The sequence below is a fragment of the Sebastes fasciatus genome, chromosome 16 (assembly GCF_043250625.1).
Source record: "Sebastes fasciatus isolate fSebFas1 chromosome 16, fSebFas1.pri, whole genome shotgun sequence".
Classification (NCBI taxonomy): Eukaryota; Metazoa; Chordata; class Actinopteri; order Perciformes; family Sebastidae; genus Sebastes; species Sebastes fasciatus.
Genome location: NC_133810.1, coordinates 1,885,276 through 1,903,922, shown reverse-complemented (window position 1 = coordinate 1,903,922; position 18,647 = coordinate 1,885,276). Strand labels below are relative to the sequence as shown.

The 18,647-nt window shown below is 41.2% G+C and overlaps 2 protein-coding genes and 2 long non-coding RNA genes across 8 annotated transcripts in view; 2 read left to right on the top strand and 2 right to left on the bottom strand.

The window, feature by feature from the left end:
- LOC141753169 (uncharacterized) overlaps window positions 1-18,647 on the top strand; it is a 33,782-nt gene that overhangs the window by 1,185 nt on the left and 13,950 nt on the right. The window lies entirely within an intron of this gene.
- ncbp3 (nuclear cap binding subunit 3) lies at window positions 644-10,767 on the bottom strand. 2 transcript variants are annotated; one of them, XM_074611574.1, is made up of 14 exons: window positions 10,304-10,765; window positions 8,438-8,503; window positions 8,019-8,124; window positions 7,794-7,919; window positions 7,391-7,516; window positions 7,120-7,304; window positions 6,863-6,971; window positions 6,652-6,751; window positions 6,337-6,446; window positions 5,132-5,271; window positions 4,860-5,092; window positions 4,506-4,654; window positions 4,234-4,410; window positions 644-1,548 (listed from the first exon to the last, which is right to left on the bottom strand). In XM_074611574.1, exons 1-14 carry the CDS (start codon window positions 10,514-10,516, stop codon window positions 1,193-1,195), a joined length of 2,196 nt encoding a protein of 731 aa, XP_074467675.1. In that variant the 5' UTR covers window positions 10,517-10,765; the 3' UTR covers window positions 644-1,192. The 2 variants fall into 2 exon arrangements, with proteins under 2 accessions (XP_074467675.1, XP_074467674.1); XM_074611573.1 differs by having other exon boundaries at window positions 4,860-5,271; window positions 10,304-10,767.
- On the top strand, window positions 6,888-7,273 carry LOC141753171 (uncharacterized). The gene is made up of 2 exons (XR_012590404.1): window positions 6,888-7,003; window positions 7,044-7,273. It is a non-coding gene; the product is annotated as an uncharacterized LOC141753171 (long non-coding RNA).
- Window positions 11,753-18,647, bottom strand: part of LOC141753168 (rap1 GTPase-activating protein 2-like) — a 467,886-nt gene continuing 460,991 nt past the window's right edge. For all 4 annotated transcript variants that reach the window (XM_074611578.1, XM_074611579.1, XM_074611575.1 and 1 more), the window contains 12 exons: window positions 18,395-18,550; window positions 18,110-18,181; window positions 17,938-18,024; window positions 17,540-17,686; window positions 17,224-17,328; window positions 16,576-16,667; window positions 16,284-16,388; window positions 15,820-15,907; window positions 15,336-15,402; window positions 14,881-14,951; window positions 14,345-14,375; window positions 11,753-14,071 (listed from right to left, as the gene is read on the bottom strand). In XM_074611578.1, the coding sequence (XP_074467679.1) occupies window positions 14,367-14,375; window positions 14,881-14,951; window positions 15,336-15,402; window positions 15,820-15,907; window positions 16,284-16,388; window positions 16,576-16,667; window positions 17,224-17,328; window positions 17,540-17,686; window positions 17,938-18,024; window positions 18,110-18,181; window positions 18,395-18,550 (999 nt within the window). In that variant the 3' untranslated portion in view covers window positions 11,753-14,071; window positions 14,345-14,366. The remainder of the gene's footprint in view (window positions 14,072-14,344; window positions 14,376-14,880; window positions 14,952-15,335; window positions 15,403-15,819; window positions 15,908-16,283; window positions 16,389-16,575; window positions 16,668-17,223; window positions 17,329-17,539; window positions 17,687-17,937; window positions 18,025-18,109; window positions 18,182-18,394; window positions 18,551-18,647) is intronic.

Sequence of the window (18,647 nt, the reverse complement as noted above, 5' to 3'; positions counted from 1 at the left end):
TCGGCACATTTAATAAATGGACAGCGGACCCCTGTGACCCCCCCACACCCCTACACAAACAGCAGTTGAACCAGAGCTCTCCGGTGTTTATGGAGATGAGAACAAACTGTACGATTAATACGCCTTTACACACCGGGGTGTTATTTCATGTGATTCATTCCGTCTTCAGAACTGTTTTTTCATGAATACTTTCATTCAGAACGTGAATATTCTGTGGTGAAAAAGGCGCCAATTTCTTTCTAGAAAGAGGTTAAGCTTTCTGAGCTTTCGCACCGCAAATAAAAGGCATCAACCAATCACGTTGTGCGGATTATAAAACAACAACACGGAGGCTCCGTAGTCTGAAACCAGGACGCCTAACTCTATTACTCCTTTTATTACAACCTCGACACAGGCAGCGCAGACCAGATCCACTCCTTCCTGTCTTCCCTTTCACAATAAAAGCCATAAATACATAATACTTGCAGGCATTTTCGTGTCATTTATTCGTCACTAAAGGCCTTTGTACGTCTTATTTTGAAGGTTTTGAGGTACAACACATTTTTTTTATTTGGTCCCATTTTTTGTGGCATCATCTGCGTCTCTCGGCGGTCGGTTTGCGTCTCTCGGCGGTCGGTTTGCGTCTCTCGGCGGTCGGTTTGCGTCTCTCGGCGGTCGGTTTGCGTCTCTCGGCGGTCGGTTTGCGTCTCTTCCAGTGACGTTTTGCAGGTGAACTGGACTTTATGACTGTATTTATTTGTCTGACTTTAGAAGAAATCCAACAGTTTTTTATGACTTAACCAAATTCAGGCATCATAACAACACATTTTTGTGTTTCTTTATAAATTTGGTTGCAGATTCTTGATATTAAAAGAGCAGAAGAGAGGAGATCTCTACTTTTAACAGTCACTCCCACAGGGGGAACCGGACCCTCGGGGCCCCTGGACCCCTGCACCCTCGGGGCCCCTGGACCTGTGCCTGGTAGAACCCGTTCAGCCGTCCCTCCTGTACTGCAGAGACACGATATGAAAAAAGAAACCCCCCCCCACACTGGCCTTAGATCTGCAGTCTTCATGTCTTTGTATTATTGTACTTGGAGAAAAGAGTGACGTGAAGTTCAAAAGAGAAACCCTCTGACTGGTCTCACTCCTCCTCCTCCTCTTCCTCTTCCTCCTCCTCCTCATCCTCCTCCTCCTCCTCTTCCTCCTCCTCTTCAGGCGTCGGAGTCGTCACTGCTATCGCGGCTGATCTCGATCTGCAGCGACGGCAGGTTGTCCAGCCGGCTCTTCTTGATCTTGTGGGTCAGACGCTCCTGTTTCTGTTTGATCATGGCGCCCCACATCTTCTGCAGCGTCGAGTCGTCTTCCTCCTCCACCTCAACTTCCTCCTCTCCGTCTCCTCCTTTCTTGCTGCCGCTGCCGCCGACACCGCCGCCCTCGCCAGCGTCGCTCCTCCCCGAGGAGGAGAAGAGGCCCGCCGGCCGGCTGCTGGAGCTGCTGGAGCTGTGACGCTCGTGACGTCCGGCGGTGCTGTCGTCTTCGGCAGCGCCGAGTCGGCTCCACAGCCCGCCTGCAGGAGGAGAGGACGGGGTTAAAAACAAACAACAGTTTATCAATATAACAAAGTATAACAGATTTTATAACACTTTTCATTTTATTATTGATTCATCCTGACGTTTATTTTGTGGATTAATTGATTGGTGTTTAGGCCGTCGTCAATTTGTTTTTTTTGGCCGTCACCATGTTGGTTTTTGGCCGTCACCATGTTGGTTTTTGGTTTTCACCATGTTGGTTTTTGGCCGTCACCATGTTGGTTTTTGGTTTTCACCATGTTGGTTTTTGGCCGTCACCATGTTGGTTTTTGGCCGTCACCATGTTGGTTTTTGGCCGTCACCATGTTGGTTTTTGGTTTTCACCATGTTGGTTTTTGGCCGTCACCATGTTGGTTTTTGGCCGTCACCATGTTGGTTTTTGGCCGTCACCATGTTGGTTTTTGGTTTTCACCATGTTGGTTTTTGGTTTTCACCATGTTGGTTTTTGGCTGTCACCATGTTGGTTTTTGGCCGTCACCATGTTGGTTTTTGGCCGTCACCATGTTGGTTTTTGGTTTTCACCATGTTGGTTTTTGGCCGTCACCATGTTGGTTTTTGGCCGTCACCATGTTGGTTTTTGGTTTTCACCATGTTGGCTTTTGGTCGTCACCATGTTGGTTTTTGGTTTTCACCATGTTGGTTTTTGGTTTTCACCATGTTGGTTTTTGGCCATCACCATGTTGGTTTTTGGCCGTCACCATGTTGGTTTTTGGTTTTCACCATGTTGGTTTTTGGCCGTCACCATGTTGGTTTTTGGCCGTCACCATGTTGGTTTTTGGCCGTCACCATGTTGGTTTTTGGTTTTCACCATGTTGGTTTTTGGTTTTCACCATGTTGGTTTTTGGCTGTCACCATGTTGGTTTTTGGCCGTCACCATGTTGGTTTTTGGCCGTCACCATGTTGGTTTTTGGTTTTCACCATGTTGGTTTTTGGCCGTCACCATGTTGGTTTTTGGCCGTCACCATGTTGGTTTTTGGCCGTCACCATGTTGGTTTTTGGTTTTCACCATGTTGGCTTTTGGTCGTCACCATGTTGGTTTTTGGCCATCACCATGTTGGTTTTTGGTTTTCACCATGTTGGTTTTTGGTTTTCACCGTGTTGGTTTTTGGTTTTCACCATGTTGGTTTTTGGCCGTCACCATGTTGGTTTTTGGCCGTCACCATGTTGGTTTTTGGCCGTCACTATGTTGGTTTTTGGCCGTCACCATGTTGGTTTTTGGCCGTCACCATGTTGGTTTTTGGTCGTCACCATGTTGGTTTTTGGTTTTCACCATGTTGGTTTTTTGGCCGTCACCATGTTGGTTTTTGGTTTTCACCATGTTGGCTTTTGGTCGTCACCATGTTGGTTTTTGGCCATCACCATGTTGGTTTTTGGTTTTCACCATGTTGGTTTTTGGTTTTCACCATGTTGGTTTTTGGCCGTCACCATGTTGGTTTTTGGCCGTCACCATGTTGGTTTTTGGTTTTCACCATGTTGGTTTTTGGTTTTCACCATGTTGGTTTTTGGCCATCACCATGTTGGTTTTTGGGGCATCACCATGTTGGTTTTTGGTTTTCACCATGTTGGTTTTTGGCCATCACCATGTTGGTTTTTGGTTTTCACCATGTTGGCTTTTGGTCGTCACCATGTTGGTTTTTTGGCCATCACCATGTTGGTTTTTGGTTTTCACCATGTTGGTTTTTGGGGCGTCACCATGTTGGTTTTTGGTCGTCACCATGTTGGTTTTTGGCCGTCACCATGTTGGCTTTTGGCCGTCACCATGTTGGTTTTTGGCCGTCACCATGTTGGTTTTTGGGGCGTCACCATGTTGGTTTTTGGGGCGTCACCATGTTGGTTTTTGGCCGTCACCATGTTGGTTTTTGGCCGTCACCATGTTGGTTTTTGGCCGTCACCATGTTGGTTTTTTGGCCGTCACCATGTTGTTTTTTTGGCCGTCACCATGTTGGTTTTTGGGGCGTCACCATGTTGGTTTTTGGTCGTCACCATGTTGGTTTTTGGCCGTCACCATGTTGGTTTTTGGGGCGTCACCATGTTGGTTTTTGGTCGTCACCATGTTGGCTTTTGGTCGTCACCATGTTGGTTTTTGGTTTTCACCATGTTGGTTTTTGGTCGTCACCATGTTGTTTTTTTGGCCGTCGCCATGTTGTTTTTTTGGCCGTCACCATGTTGGTTTTTGGGGCGTCACCATGTTGGTTTTTGGGGCGTCACCATGTTGGTTTTTGGTCGTCACCATGTTGGTTTTTGGGGCGTCACCATGTTGGTTTTTGGTCGTCACCATGTTGGCTTTTGGTCGTCACCATGTTGGTTTTTGGTTTTCACCATGTTGGTTTTTGGTCGTCACCATGTTGGTTTTTGGCCGTCACCATGTTGGTTTTTGGCCGTCACCATGTTGGTTTTTGGGGCGTCACCATGTTGGTTTTTGGGCGTCACCATGTTGGTTTTTGGGGCGTCACCATGTTGGTTTTTGGCCGTCACCATGTTGGTTTTTGGGGCGTCACCATGTTGGTTTTTGGCCGTCACCATGTTGGTTTTTGGGGCGTCACCATGTTGGTTTTTGGCCATCACCATGTTGGTTTTTGGGGCGTCACCATGTTGGTTTTTGGTCGTCACCATGTTGGTTTTTGGTCTTCACCATGTTGTTGCTTGGGCCTATTCCTTCTCACCTGTCTTCCTGTCTTTGGATGAATTAGAGCCTCTGCTGTCTTGACTGGCCACGCCCAGCCTGCGATGCACGTCTCCGATTGGTTCTCTGGCGGGAGGCGTGTCTCTGGGGGAGACGGGGGAGGGGGAGCGCCGACTGTCGGGAGAGTAGCGCCTTTTACCCAACCGCTGCCGCACATCTGCAAACAGTAACGTCAGTTAGTCCTCAGCAGCAAATACATCACATATACAACATATAGATAACCAGAAGACGTGTTTGAGCTGAACATCAGACCTGTCTTCCCGCTGGTGGCCACCGGGGGGGGCTGTCTGTGCTGAGAGAGACCTTTTCTTTTCTCCTCCAGCAGCTGCCGGACGTCCATCACCTTCGGGGGCGACGTGGATTTGGCCCGAGTCTGTGATCCCGACTCCCCGACCCGGTTCCTGCTCACGACACAACACCAAATAAACAGTCAGTTAAATCATTTAAATCTAAACATTTATATTCAGGACTTTTAAATTAACTGTAAAACCTGTTACATGATCTCATGTGGACTACAATTATTATTATTATTATTATCATTATTATGATGTCACATTTTTCAGTGCTGTAATTAAACAGATGAAAATAAACGGCGGCGTCTCTGACCGGATGCTCTTCAGCTGAGTGTCCACCTCGTCGGCGTACATCGTCATCTTCTTGCTCTTCTTGGGCGAAGGCGTGGAGATCATCTTCAGCTCCAGGTCGTAGTCCATCTCGTCCGACTCCGACCACGGAGACGGGGAGCGCTCCACCCGGCTACGGAGCCCCGCCCCCAGCGAACGCGAGCCGCTGCTAACAACGCCGCCGCTAACAACGCCGCCGCTAACACTGCCACCGCCGCTAACACCGCCGCCGCTAACACCGCCACCGCCGCCGCCCCTTTCTCCTCTTTCCCGGTCACCACGCTCTTTGTACTCCACCACCCTGTCGTCCTCCATGTCCTCGTCGCCGCCCTCCTCCTCCTCTTCCTCCTCCTCTTCCTCCTTGATGGGCTCCTCCGGCAGGTTGACCAGGTCAGCTGAGAGAAGAAGAACAAGAAGGAGGACGCTCAGCTCTTCATCAGTGAAGTTTAAATAATCATTTAACGTATATTACTTGTACTTACTTGTTTGGCAGCTTGTGTTCGTACATTTAACATTTTTAGAACTTTGTCATTTATTAGATCTATATTATTTATAGTGCCGCCCTACTTTACTCCTTTAGTCCTACTTATTAATAGATCTCTCAACGTGAGGTCTCAAAGAGAAAAGAATCTAGTTTTCTGTATTTGGTATTCAACTAAAGGGCCGTTCACATGTTGCGTCTTTAGCGCGCACAAATGACTTTAAATTGAGACGTGCAACAAGCGCACTCAAAACCAAAAGCAATGCAGTCATGGCGCAGATTTGTTGTGATGCAGCGCAGTGAGACGGATAACTCTCAACTGTTTCTAACGCAGTCAGACAAGAAGTAACCAGAGAAGAATACAGAAATAAATAAGTTTGAGGAAATAAATAAAGGGTGAAATGCAACGGGAAAATCCTGAATAAATACATTTAAAAATAAATATAAAATAATAATAATAATAATACAAAAAGTGAAAATAAATTAATAAAATAATAAATGCAAAAATAAATAAATATATTTAAAAATATAAAATAATAAAAAATAAATACATAAATAAAAAAGGGAATATTTAACAGAAGAGTAAATAATTAAGGGAATTAATACAAAGATAAATAAATAAAGATTAAATTAAAACAGAAATATCAATTTGTCCCATTTTATCAATTAATTAATGGCTACATTTATTTATAATATTATTTTTGCTACATTTAATGACATTTATTTATTGAATCATTTATATATTTATTCATTTTTTATTTTGGCAGGTTTTGGCCTCTTAGTCATCACAAAAAGGTCGTTGTGATCTGTAAACTGTGACGACGGGATCAGTGAGAATCCTCTGAAGCTCCTCCTGCTAATTTAACATGCTGACGTTCACCACGTCATCGTCTCTTTAGAGAGTGAGAACTGTCGGAGTTTACCGGAGTGTCGGAGGGTGTACGGCGGCGTGTGATTGTGAACTGTTGTCGGAGTTTACCGGAGTGTCGGTGGGTGTACGGCGGCGTGTGTCCCATGTTGTCTCCGATCAGAGGCTTCTTGCTCTTGATGACGTCTCGCTGGATCCGCTTGTTGTGATACCTCCTCTTCCTGAAGACACACAGGACATTACATTATGTTTTATTTATATTTATATATATCTCACATTACATATTGTCTACAGAGGAAACATCTGACAAACGGAAACTTTTCAATTCATTTTTTCACTTTCCCTATATTTTATATTATTCTGCTGCAGTAAAAACATCAGCTGTTCCTTTAATAACCAGAAGAGTTAACGGAGTCGGAGTCTCACCAGGAGTTGCTGAGGATTCCCTTCATGCCTCCGTAGTTCGGGTTTCCGTACTTCATGTAGTAACGGCTGCGACGAGCGGCGCCCAGCTCCTTCTTATCGTCTGGAGACACAAACACACAACCACACCCGGTTTAACTGAAGGTCAACTTTAACTCGGTTTAACTGAGGGTTAACTTGAACCCGGTTTAACTGACGGTTAACTTGAACTCACCGTGTGTGGCGAACCGCAGGAAGAGTTTGTTTCCTTTGAAGGGTTTGATGGCGGGTCGCAGGTCGTTTCTCAGCAGAGACTCTCTCTCCGTCAGCGACAGGTCTTCCACCTGAGACACACAGACGTTATCCTCATCGATCAGTGATCGGAGCTGATCAATAAACCTGATCAGTGATCGGAGCTGATCAATAAAACTGATCAGTGATCGGAGCTGATCAATAAACCCGATCAGTTTGTGTTATTTCAGTAAACTCTACCTGAACGTCCTCCGCCTTCGTTTTCTGCTCCGCCTCTCCGTCACTGTCTTTCATGTCTTTCACCTCGATCACCTCGATCTCCTCGCTGCTCTTCTTCACCGCTTCCTCCTCGTCCTCCTCCTCCACCTCGCCCTCTTCCTCTTCATTATCATCATCATCATCATCTGACGTTTGACCCCGACGAACTGTGAGGTGAACAACACACTTCAGTTCTACACACACTCAGTTGTTAACAACCTGCCGAGAGATTATCTCTTTAACACGGACTGACCTTTGGTCTGTTCGCCCGACTGGTCAGTGCTCTCCGTCTCCGTGGTAACCGCCTCCGGGTCGGGCATTCGGCTGCCGTTGACGAGGGCTCGGACGGATGTGTTGTCATCGAGCCAAACCACGTTACCTAGGAAACGATCAGGTGGTGTTCAGACACACAGAGGATCTCTGGAATCAGGTGTGTAGTTTTTAGAACAACGACCTCCTCATCGTTACTTTAACAACATTTTACTGATTATACCGACCGGAACATTTTCTATGTAAGACTTTTACTGTAACACAGTATTTTATATACTGTAATATTAGTACTTTTACTGTAACACAGTATTTTATATACTGTAATATTAGTACTTTTACTGTAGTAAAGGACAGGAATACTTCCTCCACTACTGTGTTAAACTCACAGGACTGGTCATCGATCCACTCGATGTGCGCTGGAGGATATTCCTTAAAGTATCCAAAGACGTCCTGCGTGCTCATGTGGTCCACGCCCATCACGTAGATGGCCTCCATGCGCAGACTGGGGATAGCTGAGCACCACAGAAGAAGAAGAAGACGACAGGTTGACCAAAGACACAAACAGAGCCGTGATGTTTAACACCTGTGAGCCGTCACTCTGCTCCTCTCACCTTTCTTCATGGTGTCTTTATCCATGAAAACCGTCCTCTGGTCGGCGTTGTCCTCGGGACGGAAATGGAAACGTCTCGCTCGCTTCTCTTTCCTTTCAATCGCCTCCTGATAAAAAACACAAACACACTTTTAATGTGACGCTTCCTGTACGTTCAGAGACGTATATTTAGAGGTCACTTTGAGCTCAGTTCAGTTATTAAACTCACGTCTTCCTCCTGAACGAGCTCACACGTAACATTAAGTGTTATAAATGTGCAGACATGGCAAGAAATTTTAAAATAAAAAGTCAGCTTTTAAAGTCATAACTTTACAAAGAATGTCGTAATATTATGAGAATAAAGTCCTAACTTCTAAATACTCTACTAAATCGCTGTGCGAGTAAACTTAGGTAATATAGACGTCTGCGTTGGTGTCCTACCTTAGAGTTCACATCGATCCCAGTGATGAACGCTCCACCCTTGTTCTCATATCGCCGGCTCGTATCCTGCAAAAACAAAACACAACAACACTTTTCAGTGACTTCTGTCAGTAAGTTTAGAGAACATTAGTCGAATAAAAGTAGGATAAAATAGTCATAATGTTACGAGAATAAAGTCATAACTTTACGAGAAAAAAAGTCGTAATATTACGAGAAAGCGTATCCTGCGAAAAAAAATATAACACATTTCAGTGACTTCTGTCAGTAAGTTTAGAGAACATTATTCAGTTTTCACTCATCAGCTTTTCTGTTTCTGACACCAGAGATTGACCTTTAAAACTGTGTTAGTGACCTTTAAGACATCAAACCTCCCTGAAGCTGAAACTCCTGTTCAAACAACTGGTACTTTCATTATCATTTGACCAAGTAAAACAGTAACTAAACATACCCTGTCAAACACAATGCAGGTTAACCAACGGAGACCTGCAATAACACCTTTACACTCATATGACACCAGACAGGTGAAATCATAGTGTTGTGTATGGTGTCTGTTGGTGGTAACAACAGAGGAACTACCTCATCATATCTCTCAAATTGTGTATTAAAAACCAGCCGAATTAATCAGTGATTGTCTGTGTATTATAATATTTAATTGTTATCAGTTATTTTTAAAAGACTGCGTTCATTTAGGGTTAAAAACATTTAAATAGCAGTTTTCTTAATGGATTTTGGTGAAGCGTCACTCACATATAAACACAGCAACAAGTGACTGAAATAATAAACAAGTAAACATATATTATTAAATATAAACTAGCCTTTTCTCGTAATATTACGACTTTTTTTTCTAGAAATAGTATGACTTTATTCTCATTAAATTATGGCTTTCTTATCGTAATATTACCTTTTTTCTCGTAAAGTTATGACTTTATTCTCATTAAATTGCGACTTTTTCTTGTAATATTACGAGAATAAAGTCATAATATGACAGGAAAAAACAGCCGAATTAATCAGTGATTATCTGTATTATAATATTTAATTGTTTTCAGTTATTTTTAAAAACCTGCCTTTCTTTTAACGTTAAAAACATTAAAATAGTAGTTTTCTTAGTGGAGTTTGGTGGAGCGTCACTCACATATAAACACAGCAACAAGTGACTGAAATAATAAACAAGTAAACACATGTTATTAAATATAAACTAGATTTTTTCTCGTAATATTACGACTTTTTTTATAGATGTAGTATGACTTTATTCTCATTAAATTGCGACTTTTTCTTGTAATATTACGACTTTTTTTTCTAGAAATAGTATGACTTTATTCTCATTAAATTATGGCTTTCTTCTCGTAATATTACCTTTTTTCTCGTAAAGTTATGACTTTATTCTCATTAAATTGCGACTTTTTCTTGTAATATTACGAGAATAAAGGCTTAATTTAATGAGAAAAAAGTCGTAATATTACGAGAATAAAGTCATACTATGACAGGAAAAACCAGCCGAATTAATAAATGATTATCAGTGTATTATAATCATTAATTGTTTTCAGTTATTTTTAAAAACCTGCCTTCTTTTAAGGTTAAAAACATTAAAATAGTAGTTTTCTTAGTGGAGTTTGGTGGAGCGTCACTCACATACAAACACAGCAACAAGTGACTGAAATAATAAACCAGTAAACACATGTTATTAAATATAAACTCTCTCCGGTGTAGACTAGTGAACCGTGTTAACGTCATCCCGGTTCTGACACCACTAGTCCCCCGTACAGAGCAGCTGGAGTCCAGGGGACTGCAGGCCGGCCCTCAGCGCGCTGCCGCCGGCCTGCAGCAGACTCCAGCCCCCGGTCTGGTGCGGCCTGGTGGGTCTCTTACCGGCAGCAGCTCCTTCAGGTCCCGGTTAACGGAGCGGTTACCGGACCGGTCCTCCGTCTCCAGCTCGCCCTCCTCCACCTCCATCGGTTCAGCATCCCGGGCGTCCCGGTCCGACCCGGACTCTGAGCCGGAGTCTGGTTGTGACGGGTCGGAGCCGCTGTCTCGGTCCGGCTTCACTGAGACCAACAAGCTGCTGCTGCGCACCGCCGCCATGCTGCTAACCTGCTAATGCTAACGGAGCTAATGCTAATGCTAATGCTAACGGCGGACAACAAGCTGCTGCCGTGACCCGGAAACGGCTCAGTCCTCCCGCTTCTTCTTCGGTGGTGGCAGCAGACACGTTACAGCGGAGCAGCAGCGCCACCTGGAGGAGGCTGTGTTCATTATTAATATGATGATTATGATTCATATATCTATAGTATAAGTATATATATATATATATATATATATATATATATATAAGGGACATATGCAGGGGAAAAAAGTTGTAATATTACGAGAATAAAGTCATAACATTTCAAGAAAAAAAAAGTCGTACATTAATGGGAATAAAGCCATATCACGAGAACAAAAGTCAGAACTTAACAAGAATTTTTTTTTTAATATTACGATAAAAAAGTCGTAATTTAATGAGAATAAAGTCATAACTTTGAGAAAAAAATCCCATAATATTACAAGAATAAAGTCATAACTTCACGAGAAAAAAAAAAAGTTGCGATATTACAAAAATGTCATAACTTTACGAGAAAAAAGTTGTAATATTACGAGAATAGTCATACTATTTAAAGAAAAAAAAGTTGTAATAATGCGAGAAAAAAGTCATAACTTAACGAGAAAAAAAGTCGTAATGTTACGAGAATAAAGTCATAACTTAACGAGAAAAAGTCGTAATATTACGAGAATAAAGTGATAATATTACGAGAATTTTTTTTTTAATATTACGAGAATAAACTCATAACTTTATGAGAAAAAACGTTGTAATATTATGATAATAGTCAGAACTTTACGAGAAAGAAAATTGTAATATTACGAGAATAAAGTCATAACTTTAACTATTTACTTAACTTTGATGTTTTTCTGGCGTCCGGTAGTCGCTTTCAGTCCAAAATGCCGGGAGCGTAGCTCTGCTGCTGGGCGCTGATGTTGCAATAAAACAAACAATTGACTTTCACTTCTTATCAATATACATTCTTTGGTTTTACTAATGACAAAATAAACTGTAAATCAAAACTAACTAGGAACCTAATAAAACATTGTAAGCTGAACTGACTCAAAGGCAAAACTTATAGTAAATATGTTCACTTTATTGAAGATTGTTGCCTTGAAATCTTCAATTTTTTTTCCATTTTTACAGTGAATTTATTAATGGAGGAATAAACAGGAAATTTATTTTAATCAGGAATAAGAAACAATAACAAGCACCACAAAAACATCAGTGAAACAAAGTGCAAAAGTCTCAAAACTTTATAGAGTCAGAATCACAGAAACCTCCATCAAGATGCAGCACGTCGAACACACACAGAGACATCTGGGTTTTATGCTACATCCTCCCTTTCAAAATAAAATATTATTATTAAAAAGAGATTAACGCCTGAAATCAGAGCGAGAACAGAAGGAACAGATTGTTGTGCTCTCAGTGCAATCAAGACAATTACAGTTGAGTCAGTGCTCCGGTTCAGACTGTACATATTTAATATTCATGTGTATATGTATATATATATATACATATATATACAGTATATATGTATATATATATACACATATATAACGTCCACAGAGCTTTGTGTCATTTTAGTGCAAAAATATTCATGAGTTTTCTGTCAGTTTTTGCATCAAACGTCAGTGAAGCTTCTTGTTTTTGCAGGTTTTTAGTCGGTCGTGTTCAGCTGAGAACGTTCAGTGTTAACGTAAATATCTTCAACATTAAACATTAGTGTTGTTGCAGGTTCGACTGTTTGATTGAACAAGTTTTCGGTCGTGAAGATGATTAAATTTAAAACGGTGGCTTGATGTTTGTAAACGTACAGACGTCATCTGAAGATACAAAGAAATGACATTTACAATATTTAGTGTGTCAGATCCAGAACAACGTGGAGGCCGATGTTCACTGAGGATGGACACGCTAAAATAACAACTTCTCCTCTTTTTATTAACTTACAGTAAATCTCAAGCTGCATTCTTTAAGCTTTGTGTCTCCTGAGGATTGAAACATATCAGATTTATTCAATATTAAATAATTAAATATGAGTGTGTATAAATATGTTATTTATGAAGGTATTTTCCTGTCCGACCAGTTTTCAGTGAACATCGGCCTTCAGTTCTGCTCGGTGTCCCTGATTAATACGACATCATCAGTATCTAACATTCAGTATATATATATACTGTACATCTCTAGTTCCACACAACATACTAATACTACACAGCATGTACTGTGTACTAACTGTCATACTGTACTGCCCTGTTGAACAATGACCTGCTAGCTGTACATTATCCCGCTTATTACACGGCTACTTACTGAAGAAATCAATCATTTGACACAAAAACGGTCCTCCAGAGACCGACATCAGATCTGCGACCATAGCAACGGTCTGTTATAAAGAAATAATGTACTATAGAACCCGGGATTCACCAATCTTCTTTTGGTAATTTTTTCGGAAATTTTGTGACATCGTCTGGACATTTTTTGAACTTTTTTTTGGGACGTTTTTCAGAATTTTTTGGCATTCTAAATTTTTTTTGGATATTTTTTTTAATCTTTTGGATATGTTTCGGAAATTTTTGTGAATTTTTTTGGATATTTTGTGAAATTTTTGGGAATTTTTTTGGACATTTTTCGAACTTTTTTCGGACATTTTTCGAGGCAATTTTGGGGAATTTTTTTCGAACATTTTTTGGGACATTTTTCCAGAATTTTCTTTTGGAAAATTTAAAAAAAAATTGTGACTTTTTTAAACTCTTGTTTGGAAAAAATTTCGGAAATTTTTCAGATATTTTTGGAAAAATTTTGGAATTTTTCAGATATTTTTGGAAAATTTTCAAAAATGTTGTGAATATTTTTGGACATTTTTCAAACTTTTTTTTGGAATTTTTTGGACATTTTTAGGACTTTTTTCTGACATTTCGAAATTCTTTCTGACTTTTTTCTGACATTTATTTCGAATATTTTTGGGAATTATTTTGACATTTTTGGGAGATCTTTTCGACTTTTTTTTCGGACATTTTCGGACGTTTTATTTGATCCACACATTAACCAACTGTAGCTAAATATCACCAAACTGCATTAAAGAAAATAGAGTTAAAATGCGCTCTAGTTTTTTGCATGTTTTTGCAGGACATCACCAGTCGACTGGCGACCAGGCGACTCGGCGTTGACGCCAAAATAGAGCCCTTGCACCCTGACATAATCCTGATGACATCACTATGACATCATCAGTGTTACTGTTTCTCCTCCGGAGGCTAAACATGACCAGCAAACTCACTTTCATGTGTAAAACTGACAGAGTGACCCTTTAAATGACGTGAATGAGTGTGTGTGTGTGTGTGTGAACGTTTCAGCCTCTGTGTGTGTGTGTTGACATGCACAGTCCTGCAGGTCTAAGCAGAAAAGATGCAGCTGCAGCAGCGAAGGACGAATGTGTTGAAGTGTTTTCCCTTTTTATCCTCAGTGTGTGACGGTCCATCAGTGTCTTCACATTAATGTCCTCCTCCTCCTCCTCCTCCTCCTCCTGTGTGGAGGCTGGTGTTTGACTGAACCTCTTTGTTGTTATTCTGCAAAATAAAAAGTGAAAGAAGAGAAAATTACAAATATTAAAAACTAAAAACCCTTCTTTATTCTTCAGCTTTCAGTTTTCTTCTTCATTTTAGTTAGTACTTTCATTAGATCTTTTACTGAAGTTAAAGATCTGAGTACTTCCTAAAAACATCCACCTGAAACTGTAAAAGTGAGGAGACAGAAGCAGGATGTTTGGAGACAGAAAGAGGATTTTTGTTTTTCTTGCAGGATTTTAACAGATTTTTCAGCATCACAACATCGATGCTCACCTCCCACTGCCGTCTTCACAGTCTAGTTCCCCTGCAGACGGAAACACAGACGGACGTTATTACAGTCACAAAACATGTTCCTGAACAAAAACACCAATCTGAGCTGCACAGAAACATCTCAACACTTATTAAAGATTATTTATAGTTCACATTCAGTAGCGGTGAGATAAAGTTCAGCAACCTGAGAGTGAATAAATGATGACGAAGAGCTGAACACAAACGGAGCTCTTTTCATCACCTCTTCTTCTTCTGTGGTGCTTTAATGGCACCAACCAGCTGTTTATAGATATTATACTGATATTCACACAACAGCCGTGGATGGAAACAAACACTCAGTCGGTTTTTATTAAGATGCTTTTCTGGTGATTTGGTTAAAATGTGCGCTGCATTTAGACGGAAACTTGAAGTGAATGAGAGAGACTCAGTTTGTACTGTTTCATTATTCGACTGACAGTTACCTGAATATGAACAGAGTCACAAAGACAAACAAAGAAAAGAACATATATATATAGATCTATATACACAGACGGACTTACTGCAGCAGAGTGGCTCAACTTGTCAAAACGAAACTTGAGGTTGGATCTGGGAGAGTTTTTATTTTTCATCTCTGAAAGACGAGAGAAGAAAATTTTTTTTTTTTTGTGCAGGAGTTAACGTGAATTTACATTTGCTTATATGTGACGTTGTTCATACATACTTACTTGTTAATATATTTTATAGTGAAAGAGTAAAATTGATAACAAATTAGAAAAAAATAAATAAATAGAAAAAAATAATTACAAGAATAAAAACAAGACAAAGATTAAAGGTTAAAGAAAAAAAGAAAACAAAATAATAAATAAATAAATAAATAAATAAGTAAATACATAAATAAATAAATAAATAAATAAATAAGTAAATACATAAATAAATAAATAAATATGTCACCGGTGAACGTGAAATCTAAATGTGTCACCAGTGTGTGTGAATGCAGCAGGAAGTTGAACTGAACCTGTTGGGCTGCGACAGACGATGAGCGGACTTGAACTTTGACCTTCTGCCATCACAGCCTGGGCGAGCTAAACACACACAGAGAGAGAGAGAGAGATTACTAATATTATATTAAAATATCCTGTTTTAGTTTGTTCCTGATGTCTTGATGTAATGTGTGCCTCACCAATTAATTCGTCTTTTCACTTTTCTTTCTATTTTCCCAGCTGCTGTGAACGCATCTCAACACTTACAGCTGATTGATTTCACATTAAAAGTCTTCCAGTCTGATTATTATTGGGAGGCTTTTAATGTGAAAAGTGTTGCGCTTCATCGACAGCAGTTTAACATCGATCCGGGAAAAAGTGGAAACGTGTAAAAACTGGACTAAACACAAGTAGGCCTACTGAAGCCTGAAGTACAAACTCAAGGTACTTTACTTGAGTATTTACATTGGATGCTACTTTCTACTTCCACTCTTCTACATGTATTTGACATTTCCTCACCATGTGTGAGTCGTCAGCCGGGATGCTGAAGCTGCAGGTGCTGGATGTCGATCTGGAAATCTTACTGCTCTCCTTCTTCATGTGAATCCTGCAGATTAACAATAAAAAACAATAAAACATCAGCTGACATAATCCTGTCTTCTGTCTCCATGTTTCTCTCTGGATGGACCAACAGTTATAGTTTCATTTTAGCCGTTATGGTCCTGATTTCCTCATAATGTATGTCCTGGTTTCTTTTAGTCCTTAAATATTTGCTGTGGTCAACGCAGGGTTCTAATTATTCAACAACATGCACGTCTTGGTGAGGCTTTTATGATGAAGGAAATGATGCAACGTGTTTCTTAGATGAGTTTTGGTGAATGGTTTGCAAGAAAAGTCTTCTTCTTCACTGCCTTTATGTGCACATTACTGCGTTTCATGGTGCGTTACTGAACGAGGAGGAAGACCTGCCCAGTCACACACACCTGTCTCGTTGTCCCGCCTCCGGAGAGCTGGGATTGGACGGTAGCTCTGACCTCACCTCCAGCGTCGCGTGGCAGCTGTCGAAGCTCCTCTGTTCACTGAGGAGACTGATGCATCAATATAACACACAGAGAATAAAGAGTTAAAGAATCACATGTAGTGGAGGACAGGGGGAAACTGTGGAAAGAGTTTGGACATGTTGTTTATTGGACCGGTGTTTAAGTAGAAATGTAAGGTTGTGCTTTCAGCAGCAGCATCTGACACTGAAACAGTAATTAATAATAATAAAGTTACCTCCTCTGGTTGTGTTTCTCTGTTTGACTGTCGACACTCAGCAGACGAGGAAAAAGTCCTGAACGTCTCTTCACAGGAGATTTCACATTACACTGATATCCAACACACAAACAACACACAGCAGCTGTTAACAGAGACTCTGGGACAACAATCACCACGGTAAGAAACATCATAGATAACAATCACCACTGTAAGAAACATCATAGATAACAATCACCACGGTAAGAAACATCATAGATAACAATCACCACTGTAAGAAACATCATAGACAACAATCACCACTGTAAGAAACATCATAGACAACAATCACCACTGTAAGAAACATCTTAGATAACAATCACCACTGTAAGAAACATCATAGACAACAATCACCACTGTAAGAAACATCATAGATAACAATCACCACTGTAAGAAACATCATAGACAACAATCACCACTGTAAGAAACATCATAGACAACAATCACCACTGTAAGAAACATCATAGACAACAATCACCACTGTAAGAAACATCATAGACAACAATCACCACTGTAAGAAACATCATAGACAACAATCACCACTGTAAGAAACATCATAGACAACAATCACCACTGTAAGAAACATCTTAGATAACAATCACCACTGTAAGAAACATCATCGATACTCACCTCAGCGCTGATGTGTGCCAGACCCCCCCCACTCAGACTGGTGGGCAGACCTGCCCCGCCTCGCGACATGGTCTCCATGGAGACGCTCCGCCCTCGCATCGCCCTCTGACGGAGGAAGAACGAGAGTTAAAAAACTAAAACTGAATGCTAATTTTTAGTTTATTTTTATAAGTTTTTTAACCAGGAAATATAGTTTCAGTTTAGTTTTTCTTAGAAGATATCGTTTTTCTTTAGTTTCAGTTTACTAACATTATTTTTCACTGCTTATTTTGGTTTTATTTATATATATATAACCCTGTTTCACACACAAACACACCTTGATGGACTCCAGCAGACCTCCGTGGGCGTGTCCGTTCTCAGCTCGCCCCTCCTCCTCGAGACCTGACGTCAATCCCAGCATGCTTTGGGAGCGTCTGTACAGCTCATCGTGGAGGCTGTCCAGCAGGGCGGCCCGCGTACGCTCCTACACACACACACACACACACACACACACACACACACACACTCATTAGTATTATCATATGTGTGTGAGTATGGTGATCCAGGTGCTGCATATAGATAGAAAACAACAGGGGACCTAAACTGGAGCCCTGTGGAACACCACAACTCAGTACATTAACTTGAGTACTGCACAAGTTACTTGAGTATTTCCATGAAAGTACTGCGTTACATTGGACCCTGCAGACAGTCTGTAGTGTGTTGAGGTGTTGTTACCTCCAGTCGGGCGAAGCGGTCGCTCTTGTAGCAGGCCATCTCAGCGTTGATGAGTTTAGTGAGCAGAAACTCTCTGAACTCTGGACCCTGAAACACACAGAGAGCATCAGCTTCACAGGAGTTTATACTGAACTCTACAGACTCACAGAGTGAAACCTCCTCTTCCTCTCACCTTCTTAAAAACAGCTGGATTTGGGAGTGGCGGGCCAAACGGAGGTACGTCTTCTCGTGCTGTGACGGACACCTGTCAATCAAAACAGTCTACTGTCACTGACGTTAAGGTACAGTTAAGAGATTACATATAGTGTACAGTATAATGCACTGTGGAAAACATGAAATCATTTTAATTTGTCTTAAAGGTACAGTGCGTATGATTTGGCGACATCTCGTGGTGTGGTTAGTGAGAGAACGCTTCTCCAAACATGTAAAACAGGAAGTGCAACATGTGTGTTGTCACCTTGTAGGAGGTGCTGTCGGAGCAGCGCTCCTCCACCTGCACCAGGATGAAGGCGTGCAGGAAGTTGGAGGCGATCATGTCGGGGACAAAAGGCGTGGCCTCTTCCTGGAACACCAGCGCCACGATGTCATTCCCTATGTGGCGTTTCCTCTGGAGCTGAAGGAGAACGTTGTGGTCACGCTGTCGTCGTGTCACATGTTACGATGTTATTGTTGCCACGCCACATTTATTTCATGTCATGTCCTCTCATGCT

What these genes read in the sequence shown, in the direction of transcription:
- ncbp3 (XM_074611573.1), bottom strand. Translation starts at nt 10,516, where the DNA reads ATGGCGGCGGTGCGCAGCAGCAGCTTGTTGGTCTCAGTGAAGCCGGAC. An exon ending in ACCTGAAGGAGCTGCTGCCG is followed by an intron (nt 8,504 to 10,303) that starts GTAAGAGACCCA and finishes TTGTTTTTGCAG; the next exon opens with GATACGAGCCGGCGATATGA. An exon ending in GTCGGGCGAACAGACCAAAG is followed by an intron (nt 7,305 to 7,390) that starts GTCAGTCCGTGT and finishes TTCACCTCACAG; the next exon opens with TTCGTCGGGGTCAAACGTCA.